This window comes from Labrus bergylta, chromosome 3 (assembly GCF_963930695.1).
Source record: "Labrus bergylta chromosome 3, fLabBer1.1, whole genome shotgun sequence".
NCBI lineage: Eukaryota > Metazoa > Chordata > Actinopteri > Labriformes > Labridae > Labrus > Labrus bergylta.
The window spans coordinates 9,229,601-9,249,598 of record NC_089197.1 but is presented as its reverse complement, the minus strand read 5'-3'; the positions used below and the strand labels follow the sequence as shown (position 1 = coordinate 9,249,598).

The 19,998-nt window shown below is 40.2% G+C and overlaps 1 protein-coding gene and 1 long non-coding RNA gene across 2 annotated transcripts; both read right to left on the bottom strand.

The window, feature by feature from the left end:
• Window positions 1–285: 285 nt before the first annotated feature.
• Window positions 286–9,322, bottom strand: LOC109988612 (troponin T, fast skeletal muscle; the record flags this gene model as incomplete). Its single annotated transcript, XM_029278512.2, has 12 exons — window positions 286–492; window positions 1,340–1,380; window positions 2,125–2,215; window positions 3,354–3,463; window positions 3,551–3,664; window positions 4,003–4,080; window positions 4,201–4,317; window positions 5,002–5,047; window positions 5,716–5,734; window positions 6,374–6,394; window positions 6,677–6,694; window positions 9,130–9,322. Coding segments are annotated over 12 exons (885 nt in total), but the record flags the coding sequence as incomplete, so codon positions are not given.
• A 975-nt stretch (window positions 9,323–10,297) lies between these two features.
• On the bottom strand, window positions 10,298–18,903 carry LOC136178575 (uncharacterized). The gene is made up of 3 exons (XR_010665951.1): window positions 17,920–18,903; window positions 12,611–12,650; window positions 10,298–12,490 (listed from the first exon to the last, which is right to left on the bottom strand). It is a non-coding gene; the product is annotated as an uncharacterized lncRNA (long non-coding RNA).
• Window positions 18,904–19,998: the final 1,095 nt, after the last annotated feature.

Genomic DNA, 19,998 nt, shown 5'->3' with positions numbered 1-19,998 from the left:
GTGTTAATTAGCCTATCCATCAATAGATACAAAATAACATGCTCATACAAATGATCCATGTAGACTATAAAATGGCTAAGCCTACATCTTAAATAATTTGTTAAAATGCAGGTTTGTTAAAAAAGGAAAACTTATTTCTGACGTTTAACCCTCACCTTTACTACTTGAATTGATATCGTATCTTTACACAAAACTAGTTGATTTGAAGAGATGTATTAATGGTAGTTAAGGTATTATTCTGATATTGTCTGAAACGGTTCTTTTTTCTAACAAACACAAGGGAGATATTTTTTTCAAAATGTCTTTATTGAAGTTAAATTCATCCAGGAAAACATTTTCACTCGAGCAGACACAGGCGCTAAGACTGTTGCCAGTTGTTGCCTTTCTTCTGGGGCTGCTGTGTTACCCGGGGTGAGGTGCCTCCTGCCCGGGCTCACCGTCACCACACGAGCCGCTCACTTCCTGCGGCGACTGGCGGCTCCCTTCTTGCTGCTGCAGAGCGCAAAGAGCAAAAACCGAATCAGGGATTCATCGTGGATGATCGTTGATATGAAACACAGATCTTGTCAAATGTCAAGAAATGTGGAGAAACAAACCAGCTACTTTTGAAGCGACAGCGCCCTCATGTGTTCAGTCAAAGAACTTTGTTTAAACCCGGAGGCTAAATGGAATTATGTCTAATATAACAACACTGAAGTTTAGAGAATTGTACAATTAAATACAACAAAATAACCAAAAGAAATCACCTAGAGGGAGCTGTAATGAGGATTAAATCACCATGACAACCAATAAATGTATATTTGACTTATAAGATTGTAGGCTAAGTATTCATTTAAAAAAAGAAAAGAAATGAGTCAAATTCCTCACATGTGTAAATGTGGCCTAAGTCTACTTGTCAATAAGAAACTGTTCTGATTCTGATATTTTATTTGTTTATCAGCGTGAGAGGAAGGATTCTCCACTAAATCTATGAAGACATCACCAAGGTTAAGTTCTGGCTCACACTTTGCAGTTGTCAGAGTTTGAAATAGTCTCTTCTTAATTGGTGAATAAAAAACATGCAGTTTATCTGAATACCTCTGTTTTTCTGTGGTTGTCAGGTGATGTAAACGCTAACTTCCTAAACTGTTTTTGCCCTGCAGGTCTCCACACCAGTCGCGTGACTGACAGCTATACATGTTTTAAGTTATATTTTGTAATTAAGTACAGCAGCAACATGAACAAACGTAACTGAAGTCCAGTTTCATATTCCATCGCTGTTTCACTTCTTTGCAGGAAGATCTGAGTTTATGAACATACATGTTTATCACTTTATTATTAACTATGACATGTGACTTACTGTTTCTGCAGCTCGTCAATACGGTTTCTGAGAGAGATCACCTGAAAAACAAACACACGTTATCTCACCTGGACACCTTCAGGACTTTCACTGTCTCTGGTTTAAAGCGACAAGGTTAAAAAAATTACAACAACAACGATTGAACTAAATCTACAAGTCTCCTTGTTTGAATTAAAGAATTATGCAAAATGAAAGTTTTATGTAAATATTTTTGTTCCTGTTTACTTTTCTTCTCGTACAAAGGGCAGTCTTTTAAAGTTATTTGTGGGCCTTTTTTCCATTATTGGATAGAACAGCTGATGAGAGGAAATGTTGGGAGGAGAGAGAGTGCAGCAAAGGCCCGAGGTTAGATTTGAACCCACAGCAACAAGGACTATAGCCTGTGTACATGTGACGCATGACATAACCTTTAGGCTATTGGTGCTCCACAAAGTGTAGATACTTCTTGAACAGAACAAAATCAAACAAACGAATGAATGAATGAAGAAGTGGCTGTGAGCTGTGCTGGATCATACACCCCGAGAAGGAAAGTGATTTGTAAAGGGAGAAGTTAGAACTCTGATTGTAAACTGTACGGAAACTTTCTGTCCCACCAGAGGAGAAATAAATACCAGAAGCTGGAAAAAGCTGCAGTTTGAAATATACAGATGAAACTTTAGCTGCTTACTGTTTAAATAATAACACAAATCTTTAATCAATGCAGAGGTGGACACATTAGAAACAGGATATAGACACAAGCTTTGATCCAGAGTTTAGTGTCACAGCAGCAGCACGCCCTCACTCACCTCATATCTCTGTCTCTTGAGCGCCTCATTGTGGTCGTATTTGATCTCCTCCAGGCTGTACAGCCACTCCCACAGCTCCTTCGCCTTATCCCTGACGAACAGAAAACAGAAAACAAGAAATAAACAGGCGGCTAATGACCTCTCCCTGAAAGGGTCTTCATACTGTAAATGGTAGAAGAATAGAATAGAGAATAATTCTTTATCATCTACTTTTGCAAGTGAAGGCTGAAATGTGTCTTTGACCTGCGTGTTCAAATACATGCCATTAAATACGCAAAGTCAAACATAAAAAACTATTAAACACACTTAAACACAACATTTACAAAAATCTAAGGGAATAATGTTCCAACACGACCACGTCCAGTCCACTGAGTTCAAGGTAATGCCCTCATGCCACCACTTCATACGACCCCTAAGGACGACAAACCACTATTCAAATCCTCCATCAGGCTGCTAAATCTCGATAGTAACCACTCTGAATGAAAACATCCTTGTATTCATGTCTCTCTCTATCGTGTCCCGTGCTCTTGGGTTTAACGATAAAGTGGATTATTCCTGAGACTTCTGCAGCAGAGGTCTGTATGTACATTCCTTGATTGTAGTCTTCAATGTGGCAGCGGTTCAACCTACAATGTCTTGGTTATGTATTTATTGATTTATTACTGTTGTCCTTAAACGTTTCATCTGGCCCTTGTGGGTGTCATTGCCCAAAGAGACCACATGAGGGTGTCAGCGTGCCAGCTGACACTTTGTCAAGTTTGTTTGTAAATGTATGCATGGTCTGGGTGGACTCTGGAGTCGACTTGCCCTCTGGGATGAATAAAGTTTTCTAAGTCTAAATACATCACGGAAAACTGAATAAGCAGACGCAGAAGAGTTGTATTTTATTTTTTTATCTGTATTTGAACTTTTCCAAACAAAAAACAAGTAAAGGAGTAATAATTATGAGTAAAGGATGTCTTCTTTCTGTCTCTACCTGGGCAAAATACAAATCTGGGCTAATTAAAATAATTAAAAGTATTCCTGATTAGCCTGTTGCACTTCCTGTTAGTAATGCACACATCTAGTTTCAAACTTCTGTCACTGGATTACTATTAGAACGAAAGAATGGTTGTGAGGGAGGATCTGATAGGATTAGTACAGTTATGATTGTTTATTTATTGGTACAGGATTTTGTCGTAAATGTGCAGCCTCTTGTTAATCTGCTACCATCTCTGTCTGTGAGTTACCTCAGCTTGTCCTCGCTGAAGTTATCAATGTTCAGGGGTTTGCATCGCTCCGACAACGTCTTCTTCTTCTTCTCTCTTTCAGTCTGCTTCTTGCCTCTCTTCTGCTCGATCTAGAGAAGTGAAAGTGCTTTAAACTCCGGGCCTTCACTTCACTTGAAAGTCAAAGAAAAACTAAACCTAAGTGATAAAAGTGGTACCCTCTGCAGGCTGCTGCTGTAGCCCGACCCCATGTTGCTCAGTGTCATCTTCTTCTTGGCCTCATCCTCAGACCTCCTGTGGGCATCGGCCTCCTCCTTCCTCAGACGCTCAGCCTGGGGATCAATCAGAAAACTCGTTATCTCACCTCCAGTCATCAAACTTATCACCTAGTTGCAGTAATGTATAAATGTACTGTGTCATGTACATGCAGTGATTGCTGAGTGTATGAGATATGAAACAAACGTTAAACTCTTAGGAGAAGTCGTTGTGACTCTTTAGTCTTCAAGTGCTTGATAAGCTTTAGTCTAAGTCTAAGTTAAGAAGTGAGTGAGTAAAAAGCTCTTTCTGTGGAGGAACACTGATGGGTATTTGGAGTCTATTCTAAGAAAACAGGAGATTAGAATCAAGTTGTTTGCTGTGAATAGTTTTCGATAAAAAGCTGACAGTCCACCTCCCGCCTGGCTTGTCGCTCTTTATCCTTCTCAGCGCGAATCCTCTGCTGCTCGGCTCGCTCGGCACGACGCTTGTCCTGAAAAACAAAATGAAAAACGATGAAGCTGAACATGTTTGGGATTACATTAATCTTTAAAAAACAAACCTCATCAGTAAAGTACACATGTGATTGTTAAGTGTTTGAGTGAAGTCTCACAATTCTGTCTTTGAGGCCGATGAGCTCCTCCTCCTCCTTCTTCCTGCACTCAAAGTGAGCGTCGATCAGCGACTGCAGCTCCACCAGGTCTTTGTTCTGACGTTTCTTTTGAATGTCCTGCAGGAGGTTCACAGGAGGTCAATAACAAAGAGGCAGAGGAGTGGAAACAAAGACATGCACTGCTGTCTAATTGCAGCCAATTGAATTGCAGTTTAACAGATCAGAAGATGCTCTGGGATTTTCTTTCCAATGCTCCTCTTTTGACTCGTCCTTTACCATGGTGAGGAAAACAACTTTGATGTGTTTTTTGGGGGAGTAGATGAAGAAACTTTAAATTGGGGACCTTTAAAATCTTATACCCTTGCTGGTTTCATGAACGTGAAAAAAAAAGCCTTATCAAAGTAAAATTGGTTTCATAAAACGCCCCAGGTCCCTTTAATTCTAAATCACACATCATGTAAAATAAGAGCATTAACACACTTTGTTTTCTGCACTGACAAGTTACAGTTCTTCCATCTGAAAGATCACAGCCTATAGTCTGATGTCTGAATTACGCTTTACAATGACTTATTGCATTTTATCTATGGACAGACTTGACAAAAATAAGATGCAACTTCAAACACAGATATTAGGATTATGGGTCTCTCTGTTCCTTTGTGAAGCACTTTGGGCCGCATGTTTTTATGTATGAAAGCTGTTTTATAAATAAAGTTTATTCAAGTCTTGTAAGTATTAAGGGGCTTGGACAGAGCCTCTGCATGCATTTATGTTTCAATGAAAAAAACAAACGAGTTGACTTACATCAAAGTCCACTTTGTCACCCTCAGGGATCTTTGGAGCAGTGGGTCTGTAAAAGGGAAACAGCATTAAAATTAGAACAAAAACAAACTTTAAAGGGGACATTTTATGAAAAATCTACTTTGACAGTGTTTTTGAACATATATTTGGGTAACCTGAGTGTCTACCAACCCACAAAATGTGAAATAAACCATGTCTCAAATTTGCTCACCTTGTGACATCACAGTGGGATTCTGGTAAAAAAAAAAATCCCCTCCCCTCCCCTGATATCTCCACCCATGGACTCCACCCCCAGACTAGAACAAAACTTTTACACAGTTCTACCATTTTTAGTCTTGCTACAGAGGAGTGATGTCTACCGGGAAATCTCCGGGGGGGGCTCATTGCATTTAAAGAGACACACACACCAAAACGGAGTGTTCTGAGAGAGCTGGTTTATACAGGGTCACAAACCTCCTCTGGTGCTTGATTCATGTTATATTTTAACCAAAGCACAGCACAGATGTTTCATTTAGACCACAGGGGACTGTTTGAAAAGGTGGAGAAGGGGGATAATATGTCCTCTTTAAAATAAGTGTCCCTAATTAGCCTGTTGCACTTCCTGTTAGTAATGCACACATATAGTTTCAAACTTCTGTCACTGGATTACTGTTAGGATTGAAATGTGAAAACATGAATGCAAAGATTTCACAGGTGAAAGAAAATAAAAGTACTCACTTGAACTTTGGCTTCTCCTCTGAGTTTTCAGCATCAAAACAGCAAAGAGAGAAAAGAAAGATAAAAAACAGTTAGTTACATAACCATGGTGGGAGGCAGTCTGCTGGTTAATCAGGGTGGGGGATCCATTCGGACAGACTGAGATACATCTGAGGGCTGCAGGTTGGTTCACACCTCCAGTAGATAATATCATTTCAGTGAGTCTCAATACGGCAACACTTTTTTTAAAAAAATTTTTATCACCAGTGGGCCTGATTGAAGTGTGTTAGCCTCAGTTTGAAGTGCAGTGAGTACCTAGTTCACCTGACTTTTCTTTCTATTAAAGAAATGTTAATTTGTTGTGAATTAGTACGTAAATCAAACCAACATCGTTTGAGAAATCTGAAGTGGGATGAGTACGGTGTGTGTCATAAATCACCACATGGTCTAAGTTTTTGAACATTATTTGGGACACACTTTCACAACGGGAAGTTGGAGGATGTAACTACTGTTAATCAGTGTGCAAGGTAACAACACAGCTAGGATTTGATACATAATAATCAAGTCTGTGATTAGCATTTTATTGGACCTTCACAGTAAAAAAACCAAAAAAAAACCAGACAACACGGGAGAAAAACGCAGGCAAAGCGACAGCGACTCAGCAGGAAATACAAACTACCATCTTGATCTCCATCGTCCCCTGGCAGGACACATTCATGCAAAAAAGAGAAGAAGCAGATATAAGCAGTGGGGCTTGAATCAACATGACTCAGCATTTTTTTTCATAAGTCTGCGCCCTGGTCCTCAGCATCGTCTCTGTGGGACAGCAGATCGAAGCACACTTTGAATTCTGCCTCTCTCTCAGGGGAGATGTATGAAATTAACATATCTAAATAAAGTATTCATGAAAGAGTCCCTGTTCAAAAGGTAAACAGACACAGGTCCAAATCAGAAGAACAGAGAAGAATTCAAATGGACATACCTTCCTCTTCATAGGCGTCTGCATGCAGCAAGCGTCCAAAGCAAGAGCAGAACAGAAATCATTAGAGGGCACACTGGGCAGCTTGTTCCTGTCCTCTTTATGCTGCACAGCTTATCAAGCACATTTACCAGATTGGGGTTTTCTTAATTAATCTTAATTTTTCACGCAGCGGCAGTCACTGCAGCAGTCCCATTTCTACATGTATCCTGTCATTGGAATAGTGTAACTTGGTCCAAGTGCTCAGGGTTTTTTAGGGCCGGATCTAGACCATAAGGGAAATTGTTTAACAGTTAACAACAAGTGAACGACCTTTTCATCTTCTAAATAATTGTTTTACTCTCTAATCTTGCAGGTTAATCTTACAAAGCGTGTATAAATAAACAAACCCCAAAAAACAGTTGTGTGAACCAGGCTGTAAACATGTTCATTGCTGATGTAAAACTAGACAATTTAATATGGTTGTTAATGGGATTTCGTGGCTTTTGCAGCCATCCTCTTGTGGACACCCTGACGCATTTGGCTTCATTTTTCTACACCAAAGTTGCTGCTTGGTTTTAACAGATGGCTATCAACCAATAAATCTGATTCAAGGTTAATTTCTCGTTTAATAATTCTTTTTCATTTTTTTTATGCATTTATTGTCGAGACAGGGCGGTGGATAGAGTCAGAAATCAGCAAAGAGAAAGTGGGGAATTACATGCAGGGAAAGGAGTCACAGGTAGGATTTGAAAACCGGGCCACTCGCTGCGAGGACCACAGCCTCTGTACACGGTGTGTGTACTCCATTCTGCTCAAGGTTTCTGCCTGTTTCACTTTCCGCTGTTCTAATTCTTTCTTTTTTAAACAGTTAGTTTATTTGGGCTTTTTATACCTTAATTTAGAGAAAGGACAGTCAGAAATTGGGAAGCCACAGGTCGGACTCGAACCCGGGCCGCCCGCCTGGAGGACCGCAGGCTCCGCACAAGGGGTGCACGCATCATGCCACCAGCACACCCACACTGTTTGAAATTTAAGATTAAATTTAAAACGTCAAGGTGCTCTATCAATTGTCATGACTGAGATTTTGTTGGGATTTGGCACAATTTAGATAAAGATTGAGCTTAACTTGGTTTCACTAAAACTGCTTAAGCAGCAAAAACCAAACATTAGTTGAACGAGCTTAAAGTGAAGCCTGGGACTTCTGCAGCGACTCCGTCTGTGTGACAGTTTTCTCTGATTGTTTAAATATTAATACAAAATGGTTTGCATCAAAACACCCCAATGTAAATGCTTTAGATCCAGTCTCACAAATGATCTACACATGGACATAAAGACACTAAACATAGACTGAAGGGAGGCAAAAACAGTTTTTACATGACTGAAATTACCCATCATCCTTTGCTCCTCGGCCTTCAAGACTAACACAAAAGGTTTGCAAAAAAATGCAAACAACAAAAAGAGACATAAAAATGTATTGAAGGCAGCGGATGAGGCGAAGTAGCTTCTTCATGTAAAGGCAGCTGATTTTCTTTTTTTCTCCCCTTCACTATTTAAATGCACGGCTCATATTCAGAACACACACGACACTGAGCAATAATGCTGCAAACAGGACAAAATGTTCGGCTTTGACTGCACGTCAGCTAACACTGATGGGGATGTGAAGTGATAACTGTGAACATTTTATGAAGCAAAGCCCAAATGTTTGCCGTGGAGCACTTTGAAAATAAACAATCAGGTGTTTTTTTTGGCTCCTCAAGGAGACCGAAAACACCAAAGTGCACTTTAGGGTTCTAAGTCTAAAGTGCAACACACACTGGCCTTGTCATGCCACGCTCATCAAGGAAGCCAATGTGTGTGGGAGAGTTGTCGGCGTTGATGATGGGGAGTATGAAATATCCCGACGTTGATGCTGCAGGTGTGCACTCTTACATTGAAAAACAGGATATACACTGATGGTGTGTGTAGATCAAATATTGGCTGCAATGTTTGTGACACAATACTACTCCTGCAGTCTTCAGTAGGGGAGCTATAAAGATTAAATTTGTTGTAGGGAGGGTAAAGAAGAAAGTAAGAGGAGACATACATTACTAAAAACATTTAGTCGATGTCTGATAAGAAAACATGGAGAAAACAAGTGCACCAATAAGGAGAAGACACAATTACTGCCTTCTCCTTGGCTTTAAATAATTATTTTCCACTAATCTAATTACTGAAGAGATCAAAATTATGTTCAACCATGTTTTAAATTAAAACAGTTTAAATCTTTGACTTAAAGTGTATTTATTTTAGTATTTGAGTTAAGAGTATAAAATGGAGAATCAAATCGTAGTCGTAATGTGAGAAACTGAAACATGTCTACTTGTCCTTTGGGTGAGGTGTGTTTTAAAGCATGTTGATGTCGACAGGCTGCTCTGTCTGATGGAGCTCTGAATGTCCTGCAGAAGAAGGGTGAACGCAGTGCCCATGCCACGTACCTTCCTCGTCATGAACCACCCGCTGCACTTCCTCTGGCTCTGGCTCTGGCTCTGGTTCAGGTTCAGGCTCTACCTCTGGCTCTGCCTCTACCTGGGCCTCCGCCTCAGGGGCTACTTCTACTTCTACTAGCTCCTCCTGGGCTACGGGCACGCAGCATGCACCAAACCGCCGGGAAGAGGGAGGATGTCGGAGAGGCCGTTAATGAAGACCACAGACATGACAGAGCCATTAGAAACCAAAAGTGAGAGATTACTGTAGTTACAGAGAAGATGGATGGATGAACGAGGGACAGAGCTTCTGGAGAGAGAGAAACACATGATGATGAGAGAGAGAGTCAGTTGACCTTTCGCACAGAAGCCATATCGAACTGTTGAGGAGGTAAACTTCCTGAAGTGAACATATTTGTGTGATGTTTGATATAAAAGATTCAATCAGTAAGATATCTCCTGAATGAAATGATAAAGGGAGCTTACTTTATGAGCAGACATTCAGGAAACATGCTATGTTGAAGTGCTGGCTTCCCTGACAACAATGCAGCAGCCAGTATGTCCTCCTTCTAACTTTAGATTCTGGTTCTGAATGGTTTGTTTTTATTTTGGTCAGAGAAGGAAGGCGGTTTTTAAGGCACCCACATGGCAGTTTTGCCCCTCAGTTTACCAGGCCAACAGCAAACCAACAGGTGATGCAGTGATGGAATTGGGCGAGAGAACTGGTTCAGATAGAAGTGATTGTACTCGACCTAAAAAGCCTCTGCATGTTTCTAATAAGCTCCACGAGCAGAAACGTGCTCAAACTAGGATCAATATTGGAGATGCTTTTGAAAAATGGAGAGAGATTAGAACTCAGAAAGGTTTACAGACCGATGCAGAGCTGGATAAACACTGAAGCTACAGTGTCCACCACATGGCAACCTGCGTGAACATCAGTACCCATTTTAAACACTAGGTGTCAGAGTTACATATTGCTCCTTTATAGTGAAATGAGGCAGTGGCTAGGGAGACGCTGCAGTGCCTCAGGGGACAAAATAGTACATGATTATGGGATTAAAATAAAGTAAAGCAATCATTTCAGACCTTATTAATGTTACAATTCTGGGAGCCCTATTGTTTGTTCCTTTTTGAGGCACATTGGACAGCATGGTTGTATGAAAGCTGCTTTATAAATAAAGTTGAGGTGAGGTGCTTAGTGAAATGTCATCTCTTTTCTGCTGGTATGATCGATTAACAATGATTCATGTATAAGTTACTCCAGTTTGATATCAAGGTATAGCTCTCCACCCCCACTGTTATAAATATGGCCGTTGTGTGAATGAGGTCAATGACAGTTGCATTGATGTTTGACATTTACAGATGACAATGTAAACATGTCACATGCCAAGAAAATGAACGTGGGAAGAGCCAAAAAGCTCCTTCACATTATTTTCTAAACCATGTGATTCAAGAGATCACTCAGTCTGTGAAAGTCACCCTTAACTTCAAAGTGTTTGACCGACAGCTGGAGGTTAGCTCGCTAGCTAGCTTCATCCCTTCCAAGAATCTAATAGCCTACTTTTCAAGAACATAATTCGCTAAAACTTACAATTAAGGCATACATATTCCATAAAGATATTTATATCTCTAATCAGTACATGAAGCTATTTCAGATCAGATGATTCAAGAGATTACAAGAGGTTTCACAGTTCCACTTTGCATTACAGATATCCTGCTTTGATTCACTCAAACTAAATCTGTAAAGATGTACTTGGAAAAAATCTCAAACGAAAAGTCAAACACTTTAACTTAAGCATGAGCGTAGCTGACAAATTAGTGCAATGGACAGAGGTGTTAAATGTCGAATCGATTCAGTCGTCTTTACCTTCCTCCTCTTCAGTTTTGGAAGAACCCGTCAGCAGGTGGGACAACAGAAACATGGTGTTATTTCATAATTTATCTATTCTTCAAGCAGACATTTGCTTTAAATGTCCGCTCAAGTTGTGTTGTTATGGACTTATAATTAATGAAAATTCATAGATCACAGAACACGTTTTCAGTTGCATGCAAAATAATCAGTAAAAAGCAGAATTCATCATGTGTTCATCATGTGTAAGATACAGTTTGATATTTTATTCTGAAATATCACAATCGTATAATATAAGTAAAAGTAAATGAAAGCAACGTCCATTGCTGTGAGTTCATTTATCGATACAACCACTCAGGTAATACAACATACAGGAGAACAGAGCTCATCTTTTTGGGGCAAAGTTCACCTCCAAGTCTGTAAACACAAAGCCTCTCATGAGTAGAGAGGGAACAGTGAAGCTGAGCAATAAAAAAAAAAAAAGACTTTAAACCAGGGGCAGCTGGTGCATTATTCTCCAGAGTCTGCACAATTTCTCACATAAGGACCAGGATGTACATTTTTAGGGTTAGCTCCATGCTAAAACATACTGGAAAATGCCTTTGACTGGCTTCCAGAATTAGCATTGTGATAATTAGGAATAGCCCTGTGATTGACTGGCAAATTATAGTCCAGGGTGTACCCCACCTCTCACCCAACGACAGCTGGGATCGGCTCCAGCCCGCCAACGACCCATAATGGGAATAGTGGTAGATAATGGATGGATGGATAATTAGGAATATTGATTTAACTTAACATACTCCAAAACAAACACCATGAGTATTTGTACTTACAGGAGAATGTTTCCTAAACTCTGTGGAGACAAACTTTAAAAAAAATCAAATGCTGACTCATGCTAGTCTAGTCTGCTGCTGTGATCCAGTGACACTGCATGAGTCGCTCTTTATGTCTCAGTTCATGGGACTTGTCCCTCTGTTGCCTCCTTTTGGATGCGCCCATCTCTTGAATGAAAGAGGAGCAAATGCACATGTGAAACTTGTAAATGTAAAGCCTTAATTGAAAATTTGAAAAAAAAAAATCTAGTCAAGATCTGTCATTCTCCTTGTAGGGAATGGGTGTGCTGTAGCGCCCTCTATTGACCAGCGACCACTGGTTTAAAATCATATACAGTATGTGATTAGTGGAACAGAAGCCCTAAGCATACTGTACATACAGCTACACATTTTATTTGACTCTGTTTTCCTGTTAAAACGAGTAATTTCCAACCTTTTTTCTGTTGTTTGAAGACAAGCTTATTTTGTGAGGTAACAAGTTTATTTGTCAAGATCTCAAGAACATGAATCACCTTGTTATCATGAAAAAACAGCACTGTAATTAAGAATTAACAAGATAAACAACTTGACAAAACCATTGTAATTTATTCGTTATTACAGGAAAATAAAATAAAGTTACCTATTTCTTGTTTTATAAAACTTTTATCAGTGAAGCAAACTGAGTGATTGTCACTTACCCTCCAGCTGATCCCTGTAATATAAAAGAAACAAGCCATTAAAAAGAGTCCCAGTCACATCAGTCCATTTTGATATGTAAAAAAAACATGAGACAGCAGTGCGTGTGGGTACTGACAGTGTGGGATTCACTTACACTTCCTCAGTGTCAGACATGGTGACAGTCGACTTCACACCTGGGAGAAAAAGACAAAGAGCTTGGTGTGTTGCCACATGGTTGAAATAGTTGAACAGAGACTGTATGGATATGAAAAGGTCATAAGTTTGATCCCAACAGAGACAGCCGTCCTGCTGCAGAAATACCAACAACTCCTCCCTTGGTTTATTTTTGTTAAGCTGTGAATCTGTTTCAATGATAAAAATGATACGACAATATGGAGGCCAGTCAAAGCTGTAAAGAAAATAAGCTTATGAGCTTTCTTTCCAGTTAAGCAGATTGATACACTTAATATGACGCTATTAAATATGGAGCCCTGGTTTTAATTTTGAAGCCGTAGCTAGCAAACATGATCCTGGTAAATATGGAGCTAGCCAGTTAATATCAAGCTATAGCTTTTAAATATGAAGCAACTGCCAATAAATGTAAAGTTATAGCTACCAAATCTGGAAGTATATCTTTAAAAAAAGAAGCTTCTGCTAATGTAAGCTCCACCTAAAAAATAAAAAAACATGGGGCTGAAAATGATAAGCTGAAGTCTGTTAACATAAAGACTGCTAGTAGCCGGTAAGCTAACAGCCTGTCCTAACAGCACGCGGCGCGAGCTTCAGCGGCAAGATCAGTCTGTTTCTATTGTTTCCATTTCAGTGTCCAAGTTAGTCACAGCTATTACATATGGGGGTACAGTTGTGAAGAAAAAGCTTCTGATGGTCCATAAGAAGCTTCAGTTAAAAAAAAGGAAACATTTAGCTGAATCTGGTTAGCTGAAGCATGCTAGCTGGAGCTCTAACCGGTTAGCTAAGTAGGCTATCAGTATTTGAGACGGTATGCCGAATAACAAGGTTCTGTCCGAATAACAAAACAAACCACCAGCACCTCTGCAGCTCTCTCCTTAATGTGGTATTTAACTTAATTTGATTACTTCACACAAATGTAGCCTATGTGTGTTAAAACAAAATGTTGGGCTCAAAGGGAATTGTCAGCGTTGGTTGCCTGGCAACCCAAAGGTAAGAACGATAGCCTGCATCATGATGAGATAGTAAATAATCATAAAAGGATAATGTGTTATGTACTGGTAAGGGATTATTTTTTATTAAACTATCGACATAACTAGAGTGTTTGCTTTTTATCGTTGTGCTAAGCTAAGCTAATTGCCTCCAGGGTTTAGCTTCATTTGCTTACAAACATAAGATTGTTAGCCTGTCTAACTCTCAGCCAGTCTCATCTTTTTTATGAAAAGAAAACATGACTTTGCTAAGATTTCAAAGAGGTTATAAAATGAAGTTGTAGGCTATCAAAGAGCTAAATACAAAAGTTCCTCTTTGATATGTGATAAAATGTTCAAACGCTCATTTTCCGCCGTCTATTACTGCGTTCATTTTGGAGTTTACGATACGATACACTTATTATCCCCTTTTAATGACATGAAAGGCAGCGGCAAGTAATGCATCAATATTTAAATCATATGACTGATGACTGTGCTGTGATTAGGATCGTTTGGGTTAAAAAAAAAGAAGAGAAAAAAATGTAATTCTTCCTTCTATTGGGGGAAAAAATCCTCTGGGACATCGTCATCATTTATTTATATAAATCCTCAGAAAACACAATGAGGGAGAAGCGTAGTTTCCAATAGTGCTGAGGTACAGACAACAATAGAGAAGAGGCAAAATACAAATAAAATAGAGGGTTTGGTTGCAGCGGGGGAATTTAATCATGTACAATGATTATTTTCATTATTTGCTTCACATGGCTTATTATTCCCACATCATGAGAATTCAGATTTCTGTACCTCTACTTAGATTTTTAAAGCAGGACTTTTACTTGTTTCAGTTGTAGTATGAATCTAAATACCTCAGTGCTTCTGAGATGATAAAGTTGCAGCACATTGAGTCTGTCCTCACTGAAGCATGATCACACTCGGCCTGATTGACTCATCCAGAGTGTTTACTCAGCTGGTCACGAGGTGTGATCTGCTTTACAAGAAACATTCTTTTCTTTTGTTTTTCACACGTCAGAATCCGATCCCAGACCGCTGAATATAAAACCTCATTATCACTTATGTCATGAGAGCCATTTTTAGCTCGGAGAACATTTAATGCTTCTTGTTCTTGCTCTCACTTTGACTGTTCACATTTCTGGTGGTCTGCAGACCACCCAAACTCAGCTCCGATGACTCAGAGTGAACATAGAGGTGATTCAACATTTAAGTTATAGTCCTCCACCCAACAAAATAGTTTACTATATGATCATCCACACTGAAAGTTTTTAGGTAACACTTTAAATTAAGGTCACAATATTCACCATAGCTGCGTATTAACATGCTAATTAGCAGCATACTGGCTGCTTATTAGTTATTGGTAAGTTAGGTATTGTGATGGAATTACTGTATCTATTTTTCTTACTTCAGTCAGAGCTGAAAGAGTGAGCTGTGACTAGGCCAAGTACTCATATCTGCAATGTTTGGTAGACTTAGTGTTAGGTTTTAGGATATCTTTCCTTTTCCTTTTTTTTTGTGTAGCTCAAGTGCATTTTGTGGTAAATGCACTTGAGCTTGTATAGCACTTTTACACCGCATGTCACACACTGATGGTAGAGGCTGCTGTGTAAAGTGACCATCAGAAGTAACTAATCCCATTCATAAAAATTCATACACAGTTGATGAAGCAGCAAGAGCAATTTGGGGTTAAGTGTCTTGCCGAAGGACACATTGTATATGTGGCTGCAGGAGCTGGGGATCGGACCCCGACCTTCTGGTTGAGAGACAACCCGACTCTACCAACTGAGCCACAGCCGTTGTATTGCTAGAGTATGCTAATGATCCCTAATGCATCATCGAGCCCCGCATTTCGGGCCAGACTATGACAAACCTGAGTCTAAAAGAGATTTTTTTTTAAACATTTGAACGGTCTAAAATAATTCAGTCAAAAATATTTCTCTGTTTTTTTCACACGTAGGCTACAAGTGTTAAGAGACCAATTTCTCATTTTGCTTTACGCTCACTTTAAGACGCCACACTAAAACGACTTTTCAACCTCAGGCATACTCCATAAAGAAACCCAATTTCTCTTTTAACTAAGCCTGCTGTACTGGATTCAACACCAGCCTTCACAGTTCATAAAAAAAGATTCCTTTTACTTTATAAGGAAAATTCCTCTTTAACCAGCCTGAGTGTGAAAATGTTCCCGCAGGCCTTTAAAAGCTCAGCTGAAGCCTTCAAATCATCCTTTATAAAGTCCAAAGAACAGATCGGTTTGATTCGACGTGAGGATTTCTGCTCTTTGTGTATTCTATGTACGAGTGATTTGATAAATATAAAGTGTCTTTGGATGACTCCTTCACACTTTGCTGTGGGCACAGCTGCAGAGGACTCGAGGATTAGTCCTGGATCATATTTCTCCCCATCAGCTGGGGAACAGTGTCCAAATAGCTGCTTTAATCCCCCCAACTCGGTCCGGCGGGAGGATCTCAGCGCTCATGCAGCCAATCAGCATCCCTGTCCAACAAATGGGCCCTTTGATCGACTCACAGCTGACAGCGACCTCACCTCTGTGTGTCCAGCACTCGCTCAGTACATACCGACACTTCAGCACTCAGTAGTATATTTAGTGAAAGGACACTTAATTTCTTCAGTGTGAGAGCACAGAATGCTGAGAAGGGTTTCTGAGTCTTTTCTGAAACTAAAACTCGAAACTGAAAGACTGAATACACAGGTGACACTGCAGAGGAACAGCACATCCCGAGCCAATCAAAAAGCAGATTTAGATTGAGGCACGTGGGGAATGTATAGGCCGATCACATCAGTCAGACGTACAGAGACAAAGTGGAGGCTGTGTGAAGGATGTGCATTCTGCCTCTGAGAGTTAACAGCTTACGCATCATCACAATCTCAAAACTTCACATCTTTAATCCGTCGGCCTGGACTTAAGGTCAGCTATGACGGCGTATCAGTTTAAAGTTCAACAGGCTGACAAGACTCTTCCTTTGAGTGTATAATATATTTGATACTATTTTTAAAAAAATTACAAATAATGAGAAAAAAATTAGCGAACGGCTGAATTTAAGACAAAAATCTGCTCATGTTAAAGCAGCACCATGAAGACTGTGAACATGCATGTGTCTCGTGTTTGTGTAGATTTAGACATCACATTTACAATAAAGAAATTAAACAATTGCATAGGATTTGCTAATTTTCTGCTGGAAATACAGTATATGAAAGAATACAGGAAAAAATAAAGTGTGACTTGGGTTATAAGCTTTGGTTTGTCAAGAATTGGGATTTTTTTTCAGGCATAGGAGCGCAGCAAAGCTTTTGAGTTTAAGTTGTTGTTTTTGGGGGTTTGGATGTAGCGTACCTTTCTCTGAGTATTTCCAAGCTAGCTACCAGAAATCTACCAGAACATGATCTTTTGACAATTCAGTGAGTTGCAATGCAAAAGTTGGAAGTACATCTTAGTACACCAGAGTTACTGGACTAATTAAAGACACCGCATTGGAGAAACTGTCCGAAACTAAAATTAAGGGATGGAGAATGTACAAGTGAAATGTCCTATGTAGCTGCATGTCACAGCTTCCTTATTTTGAAGTAGATGTTTCGAGGGTGATGGGACTAATTCAAGACACTGTGTGGAAAAAAAAAAACTGTCAGAAACTAAAATAAAGGAATGGAAAACACTGGAGTTAAATATCCTGTAGCTGTAATTCTGAGCTTTCTTAAGGATCTGCTCAGAGATCGAACGTCAGAGAAATGCAAACTCCTGGTAGTTTACGTAACATTTGGCAGAACCAAACGTCTTAACTTCACACCTTCACTTACTTCCCTCTGACACTTTGAACCTTTTACTCCATCTTCAAGGATAATTTATGTTCCTTCAAAGGTTCACATGTTGAAGTTGTCATTTTTATTTAAAAGCTAATGACCTGATTACACAAAGTGACATTTTTATTGACCTGTAAAACGGATCTGGTCTGAAGAAACTAGAGCCCTGCTCCTTAGACAGACTGTTAACAGCCCCCAACATAAACTACACACGTCTGACACGCGACAGAACGTGTCCGTCTGTTTGATCAGTCCCTCCTGAGGTTTCACTGTGGGACACTCTCTCTTATATCACACCTGAGAGTTTTGTCTCCTGCAGCGCACTAACACAATAAACCAGCAGCTCTTTTTCTTGGAAGGTGAAACAGAGAGACAGAAACATGTAGTTTAGTGTCGACGAGGTGTTTTTCTGTGTGTGTGTGTGTGTGTGTGTGTGTGTGTGTGTGTGTCTGTCAGTCAGCGGTGGTCTTACCTCAGAAAGGACAAGAAGCTCCTCTGGCGATGAAGATGAAGGTCTGTAAGAATCTTCAGGCTCGGCTCAGAGAATAAGTCCTTGTGTTATACTGATACTTGAGCTCATCAGGCCCTTATTGGCTGCAGGATGACAGCGAGGTGTGTGTATGTGTGTGTGTGTTGTATGTATGTTTATGTTAGGAATAGATGGAGGGGGGGCGGGGAGGATGAGGATGAGGAGGAGGAGGGGGGGCGGACAGTCATGACCCTGGAGAAGGAGATGGATGAAATACTGCGGATGGAAGAGGAGGGCTCAGGTTTAGGAAAGGAGCAGCTGAGAAGCTTCTGTTGCTAAATTTACAGTGAAGGCTGAGAGGGGGGGGGGTTACACATCAGCCTGGCATCCAGACAATGGAGGGAAAGTGTGTGTGCGGGGATGTTTGTGTGTGTGCCAATTCATTAACCAGTCAGTCAATCAGTCGGACAAACAGTCAGGGGAAAATAAAGGCTTAACAAAAGAGCTGAACAAAAGGAGAAAACAAAAGAAAGTTATCTTAAGAGTACAATAGTGATTTTGGCCAAACATATATACAAACTACATTTAATTCCCAGGACAAATACCTGTTAAAAATACTACTTATGGGGAGCGCAGACGGCCTAGCGGTTATGTCCGCCAAATATGAATAGGCTAGTCCTTGTTGCAGCGGCTATGGGATCGAATCCGACCTCTGCCCTTTGCTGCTTGTCATCCTCCACTCTCTCCTCCCAACATGTCCTGTCACTCTTAGCTGTCCTATCTGATAAAGACAAAAAGGCCCCCCAAAAACCTAAAAAAAGACTACGTGTAGCAAAAAAGTGGTTACACAAGGAACCACCAACAACAGGGGAATGGATAAGAATCGTAAAGGAAGTGTATCACATGGAGAAATACAATTTCTATAACAATCCATTCATTCATCAAATGTAAAATGTCAGCCTCACTTGTGATTCGAATTCAAAACCAAATCTATTGCAAAATACTGTCATTCCCAAAGAAAATTGCAACTCAATGAATTGGTGTAAAGTCCCAACACTACTCTCTTATGTTCAGTTTAGTTTATTAGTTTATTTTAATCAGGGACAGTGTGCAAAAGAAAAACTTTAATCTCAGAAGAGAAGAGATGCTTTGTACCAGATTTAGCTAACTAGCTAATTTCCATCTGTTGTCCATGGGCAGATGATGGCAAGATGTCATAATGTCATACTGATAATAATCAAATAATGACCCAATACACACTAGATAACCAAACCGGGGTTAATGAGGAGAGAATATTTCGCTTAATAGGGTCAGAAACATGACCCCTGATGAATGCTAATGTTGCGAATTGATTGCTAACATGCAAACCCTTAACAACTTTGAGCATTGGTATAGAGGATGTGTTTATCTGCTGCTGTTGACTTGGTAGTATTGGATATTGTTGTTAAAGGGATACTTCACCCATTTGCATTAAGCTTTGTATCATTAGAAACCTGGTAGTATTTTTGAATAGTCGTGCATCCCACCCTCATTTTACCCTGAGATGGGAAATCTTTGTATTTCTGAGTCTGAAAAGGAGCTTCTGATGACATAAAATGATGATTTTTGCGTCGCTGGAAGCTGTTGCGGTTAGCGGGGTGAAACTACAACACTAGTTCCTCATATTTTCGACCACTGAAGCTACAGCCCACATTAGTGGGTTGGAACTCACTCCCAGAATCGAAACTTAACGTCTTCCATATTGCTTGGAAGCTATGCTAACAGGCTCTATGGAGAAAGCTGATAATGGCGAAAAAATATAAATAATAAAATATAAATATAGACTGCATGGCCGACAGGCCGGTCTTGTGTTTTGGCTGCTGCGGCCGCTGGCTGCTGCTTGCCGGCGGGCGCTGGCCGCCGCGACACAAGACCACCGGCTGCCGGCTCAGCAGCCGAGACATAAGGCCTGCCTGTCGACGGCGTTGAGGACGAGGAGCCCGGGCCGGCTTGAGCTGGGGCGGACTGGTAGAGTCGGTGCTCTCACTGTTTGCCTATGGACACAGACATAGAGTCTGTTTTCTGCCAGGAATTTCCAAGATC